The 15,857-nt window shown below is 42.8% G+C and overlaps 1 protein-coding gene across 1 annotated transcript in view; it reads right to left on the reverse strand.

The window, feature by feature from the left end:
- Positions 1 to 15,857, reverse strand: part of LOC133359941 (receptor-type tyrosine-protein phosphatase beta-like) — a 39,502-nt gene that overhangs the window by 9,863 nt on the left and 13,782 nt on the right. Inside the window, exon 5 of the mRNA XM_061578504.1 lies at positions 33 to 302. Coding sequence (XP_061434488.1) covers positions 33 to 302 — 270 coding nt within the window. The remainder of the gene's footprint in view (positions 1 to 32; positions 303 to 15,857) is intronic.

A 15,857-nucleotide genomic window follows, 5' to 3' on the forward strand; every position in this document is an offset into this window, starting at 1 on the left:
TACACGATGATAAACCCTGCATATATACGTACAGGTTCTTGCTGTGACGTTGGCTGATGGTTGGGAGCCAGTGCCACTGTGCGCTGTTACAGATGCCTCGTAACTTCTACCAGGATCCAGACCTGTAAACACTTGTGTTGTAATGTTGGAGGTCAAATTGTAGCTCTTCACTGCTGTTGAGTTATCGGTTTCAATCAAGTAGACAATGTAGTAGTCAACGTCTACAGTGATATTAGGTGCCCATGAGACCGTCATGGCTACAGTGGTGGTGGCGCTGATGGTGACATTGACTGTTGGAGGCACTGCAACGGCAAAATCAATATTTAGACACGTACACATTTCAAGGGCTGTATTTGCCGTGAACTAAAATCATTAAAGTAACACCACGTCAGATACAACGGTTACTGTGATATGAACTTCCATTGGACTCGGACATCCACACGGTATTCGAGTGCTCTCCTGTTTTCTTGAACATTTATTTTACAAACTAAATCCTTCAATTACGTTAGAAAGTCTCTTCAGCCTTCCAAATCTAGTAAACTTCAGCTTTCCACCTCTGCGTGTACCTAATTTTTATTAAGTAATCAATCATATATATATCTGTATCAAGTCCCACTGTACGAACTCGATAAACTTCGATAAACTTCTATGCAAATCCATGTTTCTATAGATGAAGGTAAGAATTAGTCATTGTTTCAAAGAACATCATCAGATGGTGTGCAAGCAAAAATATAAATGATTCTACGACCTATGGGGACTACAGAATTCAAAATCCTGCTACACTAACGAGCTGATGTGTACTGGGAATTAAAACTTTTCTCTGCTGGCTATGAGGACCGCCAGGCTTGCGATAGGCGTCCCTAGTAACGGTGTCCCTGGTAACGGCGTCCCTAGTAACGGCGTCCCTAGTAACGGCGGCCCTAATAATGGCGTCCCTAAAAACGGCGTCCCTAGTAATGGCGCCCCTGATAACGGCGTCCCTAGTAACGGCGTCACTAGTAATGGCGTCCCGAGTAATGGCATCCCTAGTAACGGCGTCCCTAGTAACGGCGTCCCTAGTAATGGCGTCCCTAGTAATGGCGTCACTAGTAATGGCGTCCCTAGTAACGGCGTCCCTAGTAACGGCGTCCCTAGTAATGGCGTCCCTAGTAATGGCGTCACTAGTAATGGCGTCCCGAATAATGGCGTCACTAGTAACGGCGTCCCTAGTAACGGCGTCCCGATAACGGCGTCCCGAGTAACGGCGTCCCTAGTAACGGCGTCCCTAGTAACGGCGTCCCGAGTAACGGCGTTCCGAGTAATGGCGTCCCTAGTAACGGCGTCCCTAGTAACGGCGTCCCTAGTAATGGCGTCACTAGTAATGGCGTCCCGAGTAATGGCGTCACTAGTAACGGCGTCCCTAGTAACGGCGTCCCGAGTAACGGCGTCCCGAGTAACGGCGTCCCGAGTACGGCGTCCCTAGTAACGGCGTCCCGAGTAACGGCGTCCCGAGTAACCGCGGTCCCGAGTAACGCGTCCCGAGTAACGGCGTCCATAGTAATGGCGTCCCGAGTAACGGCGTCCCTAGTAACGGCGTCCCTAGTAATGGCGTCCCTAGTAACGGCGTCCCGAGTAACGGCGTCCCGAGTAACGGCGTCCCGAGTAACGGCGTCCCTAGTAACGGCGTCCCGAGTAACGGCATCCCTAGTAACGGCGTCCCGAGTAACGGCGTCCCGAGTAATGGCGTCCCGAGTAACAGCATCCCTAGTAACGGCGTCCCGAGTAATGGCGTCCCTAGTAATGGCGTCCCTAGTAACGGCGTCCCTAGTAATGGCGTCCCGAGTAACGGCGTCCCTAGTAACGGCGTCACTAGTAATGGCGTCCCTAGCAATGGCGTCCCAAGTAACGGCGTCCCTAGTAATCGCGTCCCTAGTAATGGCGTCCCGAGTAACGGCGTCCCGAGTAACGGCGTCCCTAGTAACGGCGTCCCTAGTAATGGCGTCCCGAGTAACGGCGTCCCTAATAATGGCGTCCCTAGTAACGACGTCCCTAGTAATGGCGTCCTGAGTAATGGCGTCCCTAGTAATGGCGTCCCTAGTAATGGCGTCCCTAGTAACGGCGTCCCTAGTAATGGCGTCCCTAGTAACGGCGTCCCTAGTAACGGCGTCCCTAGTAACGGCGTCCCTAGTAATGGCGTCCCTAGTAATGGCGTCCCTAGTAATGGCGTCCTGAGTAATGGCGTCCCTAGTAATGGGCGTCCCGAGTAACGGCGTCCCTAGTAATGGCGTCCCTAGTAACGGCGTCCCTAGTAACGGCGTCCCGAGTAACGGCGTCCCTAGTAACGGCGTCACTAGTAACGGCGTCCATAGTACGGCGTCCCGAGTAACGGCGTCCCTAGTAATGGCGTCCCGAGTAATGGCGTCCCTAGTAACGGCGTCCCTAGTAATGGCGTCCCGAGTAATGGCGTCCCTAGTAACGGCGTCCCTAGTAATGGCATCCCTAATAATGGCGTCCCTAAAAACAGCGTCCCTAGTAATGGCGTCCCGAGTAACGGCGTCCCTAGTAACGGCGTCCCTAGTAATGGCGTCCCTAGTAATGGCGTCCCGAGTAATGGCGTCCCTAGTAACGGCGCCCCTAGTAATGGCGCCCCTAGTAACGGCGTCCCTAGTAACGGCGTCCCTAATAATGGCATCCCTAAAAACGGCGTCCCTAGTAATGGCGTCCCGAGTAATGGCGTCTCTAGTAACGGCGTCCCGAGTAACGGCGTCCCTAGTAACGGCGTCCCTAGTAACGGCGTCCCGAGTAATGGCGTCCCTAGTAATGGCGTCCCTAGTAACGGCGTCCCTAGTAACGGCGTCCCTAGTAACGGCGTCCCTAGTAACGGCGTCAATAGTAATGGCGTCACTAGTAATGGCGTCCCTAGTAATGGCGTCCCGAGTAACGGCATCCCGAGTAACGGCGTCCCGAGTAACGGCGTCCCGAGTAATGGCGTCCCTAGTAACGGTGTCCCTAGTAACGGCGTCCCTAGTAATGGCGTCCCTAGTAACGGCATCCCGAGTAATGGCATCCCGAGTAATGGCATCCCGAGTAACTGCGTCCCTAGTAACGGTGCCCCTAGTAACGGCGTCCCTAGTAATGGCGCCCCTAGTAACGGCGTCCCTAGTAACGGCGTCCCTAGTAACGGCGTCCCTGGTAACGGCGTCCCTTGTAACGGCGTCCCTAGTAACGGCGTCCCTGGCAACAGCGTCCCTAGTAACAGACTTCGTAGTGACGGTGTCCCTGGTAACGGCGTCCCTAGTAACGGTGTCCCTGGTAACGGCGTCCCTAGTAATGGTGTCCCTGATAACGGTGTCCCTGTAACGGTGTCACTGGTAACGGCATCCCTGGTAACGGCGTCCTTAGTAATGGTGTCCCTGGTAACGGTGTCACTGGTAACGGTGTCCCTGGTAACGGTGTCCCTAATAACGGTGTCCCTAGCAACGGCATCCCTTGTAACGGCGTCCCTAGTAACGGTGTCCCTAGTAATGGCGTCCCTGGTAATGGTATCCATAGCAAAGGCTGGGCGAGCAAGAGAGCATCAGCCAGCCTGGTGGACGGTGCCGGATGAATTAGATGATTGAATTATCGAACAATGGGTCGTATTTTATACATGTCGATGTTTGAAAATTAATCGACATTAAAATGCATCTTGCTTTTTTTTATAATGTAAAATAGTTGCCTGTAGATTTAATCTGTCCTCATTATTAAACCTATAGTGTATTCTTTTATAAGTATGTGCAACTTGTAATTTTAAATTCTTTAAAGTTACTGCATTTTGATAATTAAGTATGCATTAAGTTCTTTGATGTCACTAATTGAGGATGTATTCAACGAGTTATTAAACGTGTCGATTTTTTGAGCACTTGTTTACAAAAATCAAAGCGATTACACGAAGATGAACGTTGCATATATACGTACATGTCCTGGCTGGGACGATGGCTGATGGTTGGGAGCCATTGCCACTGTACGCTGTTACAGATACCTGGTAACTTCTACCAGGAACCAGATCTTTAAACTCTTGTGTTGTAATGGCGGAGGTCAAATTGTAGCTCTTCACTGCTGTTGAGTTGTTGGTTTCATTCAAGTAGACAATGTAGTAGTCAACGTCTACAGCAATAATAGGTGCCCATGAGACATTCATGGCTGTAGAGATTTTGATGCCGATGGTGACATTAACTTTTGGAGGCACTGCAACGGCAAATGCAATATTTAGACACGTAAACATTTCAAGGGCTGCATTTGCCATAATCTAAAGTTAATAAGTAACATACCACGCATCAGATACAACAGTTATAATTTCTCTGATATGGACTAGAATTCATGGGTTATTTTTAATGAACATTTTACAAATCAATTACGTCAGAAAGACTTTTCAACCTTACAAATCCAGTAAACTTAAGCTTTCCACCTATGCTTTGCAATGATGGGGACTCGTATTGAACTGTAATCTTTTGTCAAAGTGTGTTAAATTGTAAACATGTAGCTAATTATTATTAAGCAATCAATCATACACGCTCCATAGTCAGTGTAAATATATATCTGTATCAAGTCCCACTGTACGAACTTGATGAACTTCTATGCAAATCCATGTTTCCATAGATGAAGGTAATAATTAGTCATTGTTTCAAAGCACGTCATCAGATGGTGTGCAAGCAAAAATATAAATGATTCTACGACCTATGTGGACTACAAAATTCAAAATCCTGCTACAACTAACGAGCTGATGTGTAGTGGGAATTAAAAATTTTCTCTGCTGGCCATGAGGACCGCCAGGCTTGCGATAGGCGTCCCTAGTAACGGTGTCCCTGGTAACGGCGTCCCTAGTAACGGCGTCCCTAATAATAGCGTCCCTAAAAAACGGCGTCCCTAGTAATGGCGTCCCTAGTAACGGCGTCCCTAGTAATGGCGTCCCTAGTAATGGCGTCCCTAGTAACGGCGTCCCTAGTAATGGCTTCCCTAGTAATGGCGTCACTAGTACGGCGTCCCTAGTAACGGCGTCCCTAGTAACGGCGTCCCTAGTACGGTCCCTAGTATGGCGTCCCTAGTAACGGCGTCCCTAGTAATGGCGTCCCTAGTAACGGCGCCCCTAGTAACGACGTCCCTAACAATGGCGTCCTGAGTAATGGCGTCCCTAGTAACGGCGTCCCTAACAATGGCGTCCCGAGTAATGGCGTCCCTTGTAACGGCGTCCCTAATAATGGTGTCCCTAATAATGGTGTCCCGAGTAACGACGTCCCTAGTAATGGCGTCCCTAGTAATGGCGTCCCTAGTAATGGCGTCCCGAGTAATGGCGTCCCTAGTAACGGCGTCCCGAGTAATGGCGTCCCTAGTAACGGCGTCCCGAGTAATGGCGTCCCTAGCAACGGCGTTCCCAGTAATGGCGTCCCTAGTAATGGCGTCCCGACTAATGGCGTCCCTAGCAATGGCGTCCCTAGTAATGGCGTCCCGACTAATGGCGTCCTTAGTAATGGCGTCCCTAGCAATGGCGTTCCCAGTAACGGTGTCCCTGGTAATGGCGTCCATAGCAAAGGCTGGTTGACCAAGAGAGCATCAGCCAGCCTGGTGGAAGGTGACGGATGGAATGAGTTTTTGAATGAAGTTATAATGAATTAGAGGAATTCATTTTTTTATTAAATGATTGAATTTTCGAACGGGTGGTATTTTATACATGTCGATGTTTGATAATTAATCGATTCATAATCAACGTTTTTGGGTTCAGATCGCGATCTAAACGCCTACGTGTTAAACTGATAATTAATCGACATTAAAATGCATCATGTTTTTTTTACAATTTAAAATAGTTGCCTGTTGATTTAATCTGTCCTCATTATTACACTTATAGTGCATTAGTTGATTTTATAAGTACGTGCAACATGTAATTTTCAATTCTTGAAAGTTACTGCATTTTGATAATTAAGTATGCATTAAGTTATTTAATGTCAATAATTGAGGATGTATTCAACGAGTTATTGAACATGTCGATTTTTGAGCACTTGTTTACAAAAATCTAAGCGATTACACACAGATGAACGTTGCATATATACGTACATGTCCTGGCTGTAACAATGGCTGATGGTTGGGAGCCAGTGCCACTGTACGCTGTTACAGATGCCTGGTAACTTCTACCAGGAACCAGATCTTTAAACTCTTGCGTTGTAATGGCGGAGGTCAAATTGGAGCTCCTCACTACTGCTGAGTTATTTGTTTCATTCAAGTAGACAATGTAGTAGTCAACGTCTCCAGCAATAATAGGTCCCCATGAGACCTTCACGTCTAAAGAGTTGCTGGGGCTGATGGAGACATTGACTGTTGGAGGCACTGCAACGGCAAATACAATATTTAGACACGTACACATTTCAAGGGCTGCCTTTACCATAAACTAAAGTTATGAAAGTAATATACAACACATCACATACACCGGTAACGATGCTTGTGATATGGACTTGGTCATCCACGTGGAATTCATGGGTTATTTTAATGAACATTTTACAAATTAAATACATCCTTCAATTACGTCAGAAAATCTTTTCACCCTTCTCAATCCAGTAAACGTTAGCTTTCCACCTCTGCTTTACAATGATGGGGACTCATGGTATACTGTAACGTTTCGTCAAAGTGTATTCCATTGTATACTTGGACCTAATTATTATGGCTTCATGAACGAATCTTTGCTGATAGCCAGTGGGTTTGCAGAGTACCTTCAAATTCAAGTGTGCCCACCACCTTAAAAGATGGGTACAAACTGAGCAATCACTGGAAGGACGTTATTAACTAGTTTAGGTCATAACTGGCTAAGATGTTCTTATCCTACCTACCTATGTTAGCTGGGTACATTCACTAACACAGCCAACCTTAAGGTGAGACAGTAAATGGCGGCTATCCACTACAGAGGAGCTCGGAGGGCCCTCCCCATGTCCGTCTCTCCTACTCGCCCCTTAAATTCCTCTCCTTCATTGACATTAGCTGCCCCTCCCATCTCTGAACCTTTACAAAACAGCCTGCTTCAGCAGATTCCCCCCTCTTTTCTCTGAAGACGATTACTTGTGTTGCGATTGAAACGTCGTGATTTTGATTTTATTATTTTTCTATCTACGTGGCTTTACCGAAGACCCAAAGAATATGAATTCCTGCAGTTACGAAAGCTTTAAGTCAAGATTTACCTAATTATTATTAAGAAATCAATCATTCAGTGTAAAAATATATCCATGTGAAGTCCCACTGTACGAACTTGTTCAACTTTAATACAAATCCATGTTTCCATAGATGAAGGTGTGAATTAGTCATTGTTTCAAAGCAGGTCATCAGACGGTGTGCAAGCAAAAATTTAAATTAGTCTGCGACTTTATGTGGACTACAGAAAACAAAAATCCTGCTACACTCGCGAGCTGATGTGTACTGGGAATTAAAACTGTTCTCTGCTGGCCGTGAGGACCGCCAGGCTTGCGATAGGAGCCCATAATAATGGCGTCCCTAGTAACGGCATCCCTAGTAACGGCATCCCTAGTAACAGTGTGCCTAGTAACGGCATCCCTAGTAATGATGTCCCTAGTAACAGTGTGCCTAGTAACGGCATCCCTAGTAGCAGTGTGCCTAGTAACGGCATCCCTAGTAACGGTGTCCCTAGTAACAATGTGCCTAGTAACGGTGTCCCTAGTAACGGGGTCCCTAGCAAAGGCTGGGCAAGAAAGAGAGCATCAGACAGCCTGGTGGAAGGTGCCGGATGGAATGCATTTTTGAATGAGGTTAGAATGAATTAGAGGAATTAACTTTTTGAATGAGATGATTGAATTATCGAAAAATGGTTCGGATTTTATACATGTGTAGTGTCATCGCGGGATGTCACAGACACGGCGTGCGGTGTAACGACATCGCGGACACCACAAGGGTGGGAGTGTAGTACCGGCCCTAGAGGGGCCCGGTGAGCGCTGATTGATAGCGCTAGGTTGCACAACACCTCACGTGCAGTGCCAACCCTACAGGACAGAGTGTGGGAGTGCCGGCTGTAGGAATGAGGTTACTAAAGGCCATGGCACTCTGGTTGACCGGAGAGGATAGTGACCGGTTAAGTCTACAAAGGGGCCCTTAACGGGGGCTAGGGGTGGTCACATGGTCGGGGTCCAGATCCTGCCCGAGGATTCTGGAAGGTGGTCGTGGCCAAGGGCCGAGCCAGCCACGCAAGTTACATTTTTGTTCCAGGATTTTTGCTGTTGCGTGTAGTCACTTTAAGATGTTTCTTGTTCATGTTTTTGTTTGTTGCGGTTGCACCCGAGTCAAGAGCCGCATGGCTCACAGGGTTATACCTAATAAATGAAACTGAAACGCCACAGAGAATAGAAGCCGGGTCCCGAGGGGGACCGGGGTTGTTGTTCATCCTGAAGAAACCTTCGTCAACGTTTTACGTTCTCCGAGTCTCCAACACAGGGACCTGGACCCGAGCTGTGGTCCCGGTCCGTAGTAGCTCTTTACGGTGTAATTAGTGTAGTTAGACTGGTGGTCACCACCATAGGTTGTTATTCTGTTAAGGGGCAGTTACCCCATGTGCTGGAGTTAAATAAATGTGTTGCCTCCAATTCTACGTCTGAGACTAAGTTGAACTCACTACACATGTCGATGTTTGATAATTGACATTAAAATGCAGCATACTTTTTTGGATAATGTTAAATAATTACCTGCTGATTTAATCTGTCCTCATTATTAAACTTATAATGTATTAGTTATTTTAATACGGTATGTGCAACATGTCATTTTCAATCCTTGAAAGTTACTGAATGTTGATAATTAAGGATGTATTCCGTTCTTTAATGTCGATAATTGAGGATGTATTCAATAAGTTTATTAAACATGTCGATTTTTGCGCACGTGTTTACAAAAATCAAAGCGATTACACGAAGATGAACGCTCCATATACGTACATGTCCTGGCAGTGACGTAGGCTGATACTTGGGAGCCATTGCCACTGTGCGCTGTTACAGATGCGTTGTAACTTCTACCAGGAACCAGATCTTTAAACTCTTGTGTTGTAATGGTGGAGGTCAAATTGTGGCTCTTCACTTTCTTTACATTGTAAGTTTCAATCAAGTAGACCATGTAGTAGTCAACGTCTACAGTAATATCAGGTGCCCATGACAACGTCATGACTGTAAAGTTGCTGGCGCTGATGGTGACATTGACTTTTGGAGCCACTGTAACGGCAAAAACAATATTTAGACAGGTACACATTTGAAGGGCTGTATTTGCCGTGAACTAAAGTCATTAAAGTAACACCACGTCAGACACAACGGTTACTGTGATATGGACTTTCATTGGATTCGGACATCCTCGCGGTATTCGTATGCACTCCAGTTTTCTTGAACATTTATTTAACAAACTAAATCCTTCAATTACGTTAAAAAGTCTCTTCAGCCTTACAAATCCAGTAAACTTCAGCTTTCCTCCTCTGCTTTACAATAATGGTGACTCATGGTATAATGTAATCATTTATTAATTTGTATAGAATTCTAAACATGTTAATTGATGTTAAGTAATACATAAAACACGCTCCTATGGTGTATAAATATAATACAAACTTGTTCAAATCATTATATTACTTAATGCTGGATATTCCCAATAACCGGAAAAGGCCACAGCCTCAATGAGTCTCGTTTCGAGAGATTATAATGAAGCTTCGCATTCCTCCAAATGAAGGCACTCAATGTTCACATCAAGCTTGTGTCGAGCGGAATTGCATAAGCAGTCTAAAAGTAAGCTTTCACCACCAATATTATGCACAATAAAGGTTATTTTGGGTTAGATTGCGTAAATATAAATGTGTCGTTAACCCACCACCACCGGACAAAGCCACTTAGTAAGGTTTGTCACGTAAACAAAAACATGGCAGTTACTGCTTCAGCACAACAGTGTGTTGGAGATTAAACCCACAAGATTTACAATTTTGCGTTTTGCTGGTGATTGCAACCAGCTTCATCAGGCAATTTGCCGGAATTGTGAAGAAGTTTTCCTGATTCGGTCTTAAATAGAGTAAAGGTGATGTCAACACTGTGAGCCTATCAGGTGCGATGACCAGGGTGGGGTTGATGTGGTCATATAAATAACAATGAATTATGCTAATCTGATAACATGCAGCACTGTACCTATTCTCGGTTGGGTTAGTCATCGTTAATCAATATACTGTACATTGGAATGATTTTTCTATTTAGTAATGTTTGTTGTTCTTCGCCGTACCTCTGATTAACACGGTTGGCTATATAAGGTGCTAAGAAGTTCAACACATACCTAGAATATGCATAAAATATACTGATATTAGGAACAGATTCACGTAATCCATAACCACAGGGTTGGGGATTCTCTTTTTCTAAGCTTGCAGATGTTTTATTACGGAACATGTTTGATAAATTAACATATACGACATCTGTTGATTGAATGTGTACCTAATTCTAGATTTGAAGCTTTCTTGAATGCAAGGATTCATACTCTTAGGTTTTTTCGGTAAAGTCACGTAGGTAAAAAATGTAAAAAAAAATAGAATAGAAATAAAATAAAATTGTATTTTTATTATTACTTCTATTATTTTTATTATTTATTCTTATTTTTTACCTACGTGACTTTGCCGAAAAAACCTAAGAGTATGAATGTGTACCGATTATCAAATGTACAATTAAAAATACGCAACAAACGTAATCTTTTTCATTCTTAGGAATTACTTCATATGATGCCCATCATTAAAGACGTATTAATTCCGTTATTTAATGTTGTCAACAATTGGGGACAAATTTAATAAGTGTTTTAAATTTTGTCGATATTTGAGCATGTTTTGAACAAATATCAAACATCAAAGCCATTACACGAGGATGAACGTTGCATATACGTACATGTCCTGGCTGTGACGATGGCTGATGCTTGGGAGCCATTGCCACTGTGCGCTGTTACAGATGCGTTGTAACTTCTACCAGGAACCAGATCTGTAAACACTTGAGATGTATTGGTGGAGGTCAAATTGTAGCTCTTCACTGCTGTTGAGTTATTGGTTTCATTCAAGTAGACAATGTAGTAGTCAACGTCTACAGTGATATTAGGTGCCCATGAGACCGTCATGACTGTAGTGCTGTTGGCGCTGATGGTGACATTGACTGATGGAGGCACTGCAACGGCAAAATCAATAATTAGACACGTACACATTTCAAGGGCTGTATTTGCCTTGAATTAAAGTAATTAAAGTAACACCACGTCAGATACAACGGTTACTGTGATATGAACTTCCATTGGACTCGGATATCTTCGCGGTATTCGAGTGCTCTCCTGTTTTCTTGAACATTTATTTTACAAACTAAATCCTTCAATTACGTTAGAAAGTCTCTTCAGCCTTACAAATCTAGTAAAATTCGGCTTTCACCTCTGCATTACAATACTGGTGACTCATGTTATACTGTAATTCTTTATTAACTAGCTTATAGCCCGTCCAAGGACGGGTGGAAATTGCAGTTCATTTGAAATATTCAATCGAAACTAATGACCCGCTCGTGATTATTCGTTGGGTCTATCGGTAAAGTCACGTGAGTTTTCCGAAAGACCCATAGAATATGAATTCCTGCAGTGACGAAGGCTTTAAGCCACTCATGATTATTAATGAGAGGGTGGGGGCGAAGTCCACGTGAGTGACTTGATTAGCTCATGATTATTAATGAGGGGTGCGGCATGTGGAGTGACGTCACGAGCGTTAAGGACAGACATTCCTGGGTGATCATCATAGATATTTGTATTGAATTCTGAACATGTTAATAACTATTGAGTAATGAATCAAACACGCTCCTATGACGTGTAAATATAATACAAACTTGTTCAAATCATTATCTTACTTACACGCTGGATATTCCCAATAACTGGAAAAGGCCAGAGACTCAATGAGTCTCACTTCGAGAGATTATAATCAAACTTAGCATTCCTCCAAAAGAGGGTCCTGAATGTTTATATCAGGCTTGTGTCAAGCGGCATTGCATAAGCAGTCTAAAAGTAAGCTTTCACCACCAATATTATGCATAATAAAGGTCATTTTTGGGTTAGATTGCGTAAATATAAATGTGTCGTTAACCCACCACCACCGGACAAAGCCACTTAGTAAGGTTTGTCACGTAAACAAAAACATGGCAGTTACTGCTTCAGCACAACAGTGTGTTGGAGATTAAACCCACAAGATTTACAATTTTGCGTTTTGCTGGTGATTGCAACCAGCTTCATCAGGCAATTTGCCGGAATTGTGAAGAAGTTTTCCTGATTCGGTCTTAAATAGAGTAAAGGTGATGTCAACACTGTGAGCCTATCAGGTGCGATGACCAGGGTGGGGTTGATGTGGTCATATAAATAACAATGAATTATGCTAATCTGATAACATGCAGCACTGTACCTATTCTCGGTTGGGTTAGTCATCGTTCATCAATATACTGTACATTGGAATGATTTTTCTATTTAGTTTAGTTTGTTGTCCTTCCCCATACCTCTGACTAACACGGTTGGCTATATAAGGTGCTAAGAAGTTCAACACATACCTAGAATATGCATAAAATATACTGATATTAGGAACAGATTCACGTAATCCATAACCACAGGGTTGGGGATTCTCTTTTTCTAAGCTTGCAGATGTTTTATTACGGAACATGTTTGATAAATTAACATATACGACATCTGTTGATTGAATGTGTACCTAATTCTAGATTTGAAGCTTTCTTGAATGCAAGGATTCATACTCTTAGGTTTTTTCGGTAAAGTCACGTAGGTAAAAAATGTAAAAAAAAATAGAATAGAAATAAAATAAAATTGTATTTTTATTATTACTTCTATTATTTTTATTATTTATTCTTATTTTTTACCTACGTGACTTTGCCGAAAAAACCTAAGAGTATGAATGTGTACCGATTATCAAATGTACAATTAAAAATACGCAACAAACGTAATCTTTTTCATTCTTAGGAATTACTTCATATGATGCCCATCATTAAAGACGTATTAATTCCGTTATTTAATGTTGTCAACAATTGGGGACAAATTTAATAAGTGTTTTAAATTTTGTCGATATTTGAGCATGTTTTGAACAAATATCAAACATCAAAGCCATTACACGAGGATGAACGTTGCATATACGTACATGTCCTGGCTGTGACGATGGCTGATGCTTGGGAGCCATTGCCACTGTGCGCTGTTACAGATGCGTTGTAACTTCTACCAGGAACCAGATCTGTAAACACTTGAGATGTATTGGTGGAGGTCAAATTGTAGCTCTTCACTGCTGTTGAGTTATTGGTTTCATTCAAGTAGACAATGTAGTAGTCAACGTCTACAGTGATATTAGGTGCCCATGAGACCGTCATGACTGTAGTGCTGTTGGCGCTGATGGTGACATTGACTGATGGAGGCACTGCAACGGCAAAATCAATAATTAGACACGTACACATTTCAAGGGCTGTATTTGCCTTGAATTAAAGTAATTAAAGTAACACCACGTCAGATACAACGGTTACTGTGATATGAACTTCCATTGGACTCGGATATCTTCGCGGTATTCGAGTGCTCTCCTGTTTTCTTGAACATTTATTTTACAAACTAAATCCTTCAATTACGTTAGAAAGTCTCTTCAGCCTTACAAATCTAGTAAAAATTCGGCTTTCACCTCTGCATTACAATACTGGTGACTCATGTTATACTGTAATTATTTATTAACTAGCTCAGGGGTCGGCAACCTACGGCTCCGGAGCCGCATGCGGCTCTTTACGGGCTGCTTCTTGACAATATGTACGTGAGTACAGTCAGATGCATTGCGGCTCTTGAAATACTGAATTTTGTACCGAATTGGAAAGAAATGGCTCTTCTTGTTATTTTGGTTGCCGACCCCTGAACTAGCTTATAGCCCGTCCAAGGACGGGTGGAAATTGCAGTTAATATGAAATATTCAATCGAAACTAATGACCCGCTCGTGATTATTCGTTGGGTCTGTCGGGAAAGTCACGTGAGTTTTCCGAAAGACCCAAGGAATATGAATTCCTGCAGTGACGAAGGCTTTAAGCCACTCATGATTATTAATGAGAGGGTGGCGGTGGGGTCTACATAAGTGACTTGATCAGCTCATGATTATTAATGAGAGGGTGGGGGCGGGGTCCACGTGAGTGACTTGATCAGCTCATGATTATTAATGAGGGGTGCGGCATGTGGAGTGACGTCACGAGCGTTAAGGACAGACATTCCTGGGTGATTATCGTAGATATTTGTATTGAATTCTAAACATGTTAATTACTATTAAGTAATAAATCAAACACGCTTCTATTATGTGTAAATATAATACAAACTTGTTCAAATCATTACCTTTCACGCTGGATATTCCCAATAACTGGAAAAGGCCGGAGCCTCAATGAGTCTCGCTTCGAGAGATTATAATCAAACTTATCATTCCTCCAAAAGAGGGTCCTGAATGTTTATATCAGGCTTGTGTCAAGCAGCATTGCATAAGCAGTCTAAAAGTAAGCTTTCACCACCAATATTATGCACAATAAAGGTTATTTTTGGGTTAGATTGCGTAAATATAAATGTGTCGTTAACCCACCACCACCGGACAAAGCCACTTAGTAAGGTTTGTCACGTAAACAAAAACATGGCAGTTACTGCTTCAGCACAACAGTGTGTTGGAGATTAAACCCACAAGATTTACAATTTTGCGTTTTGCTGGTGATTGCAACCAGCTTCATCAGGCAATTTGCCGGAATTGTGAAGAAGTTTTCCTGATTCGGTCTTAAATAGAGTAAAGGTGATGTCAACACTGTGAGCCTATCAGGTGCGATGACCAGGGTGGGGTTGATGTGGTCATATAAATAACAATGAATTATGCTAATCTGATAACATGCAGCACTGTACCTATTCTCGGTTGGGTTAGTCATCGTTAATCAATATACTGTACATTGGAATGATTTTTCTATTTAGTAATGTTTGTTGTTCTTCGCCGTACCTCTGATTAACACGGTTGGCTATATAAGGTGCTAAGAAGTTCAACACATACCTAGAATATGCATAAAATATACTGATATTAGGAACAGATTCACGTAATCCATAACCACAGGGTTGGGGATTCTCTTTTTCTAAGCTTGCAGATGTTTTATTACGGAACATGTTTGATAAATTAACATATACGACATCTGTTGATTGAATGTGTACCTAATTCTAGATTTGAAGCTTTCTTGAATGCAAGGATTCATACTCTTAGGTTTTTTCGGTAAAGTCACGTAGGTAAAAAATGTAAAAAAAAATAGAATAGAAATAAAATAAAATTGTATTTTTATTATTACTTCTATTATTTTTATTATTTATTCTTATTTTTACCTACGTGACTTTGCCGAAAAAACCTAAGAGTATGAATGTGTACCGATTATCAAATGTACAATTAAAAATACGCAACAAACGTAATCTTTTTCATTCTTAGGAATTACTTCATATGATGCCCATCATTAAAGACGTATTAATTCCGTTATTTAATGTTGTCAACAATTGGGGACAAATTTAATAAGTGTTTTAAATTTTGTCGATATTTGAGCATGTTTTGAACAAATATCAAACATCAAAGCCATTACACGAGGATGAACGTTGCATATACGTACATGTCCTGGCTGTGACGATGGCTGATGCTTGGGAGCCATTGCCACTGTGCGCTGTTACAGATGCGTTGTAACTTCTACCAGGAACCAGATCTGTAAACACTTGAGATGTATTGGTGGAGGTCAAATTGTAGCTCTTCACTGCTGTTGAGTTATTGGTTTCATTCAAGTAGACAATGTAGTAGTCAACGTCTACAGTGATATTAGGTGCCC

Source organism: Lethenteron reissneri, chromosome 66, assembly GCF_015708825.2.
Source record: "Lethenteron reissneri isolate LAM-NWPU_2019-01 chromosome 66, ASM1570882v1, whole genome shotgun sequence".
Lineage (NCBI taxonomy): Eukaryota > Metazoa > Chordata > Hyperoartia > Petromyzontiformes > Petromyzontidae > Lethenteron > Lethenteron reissneri.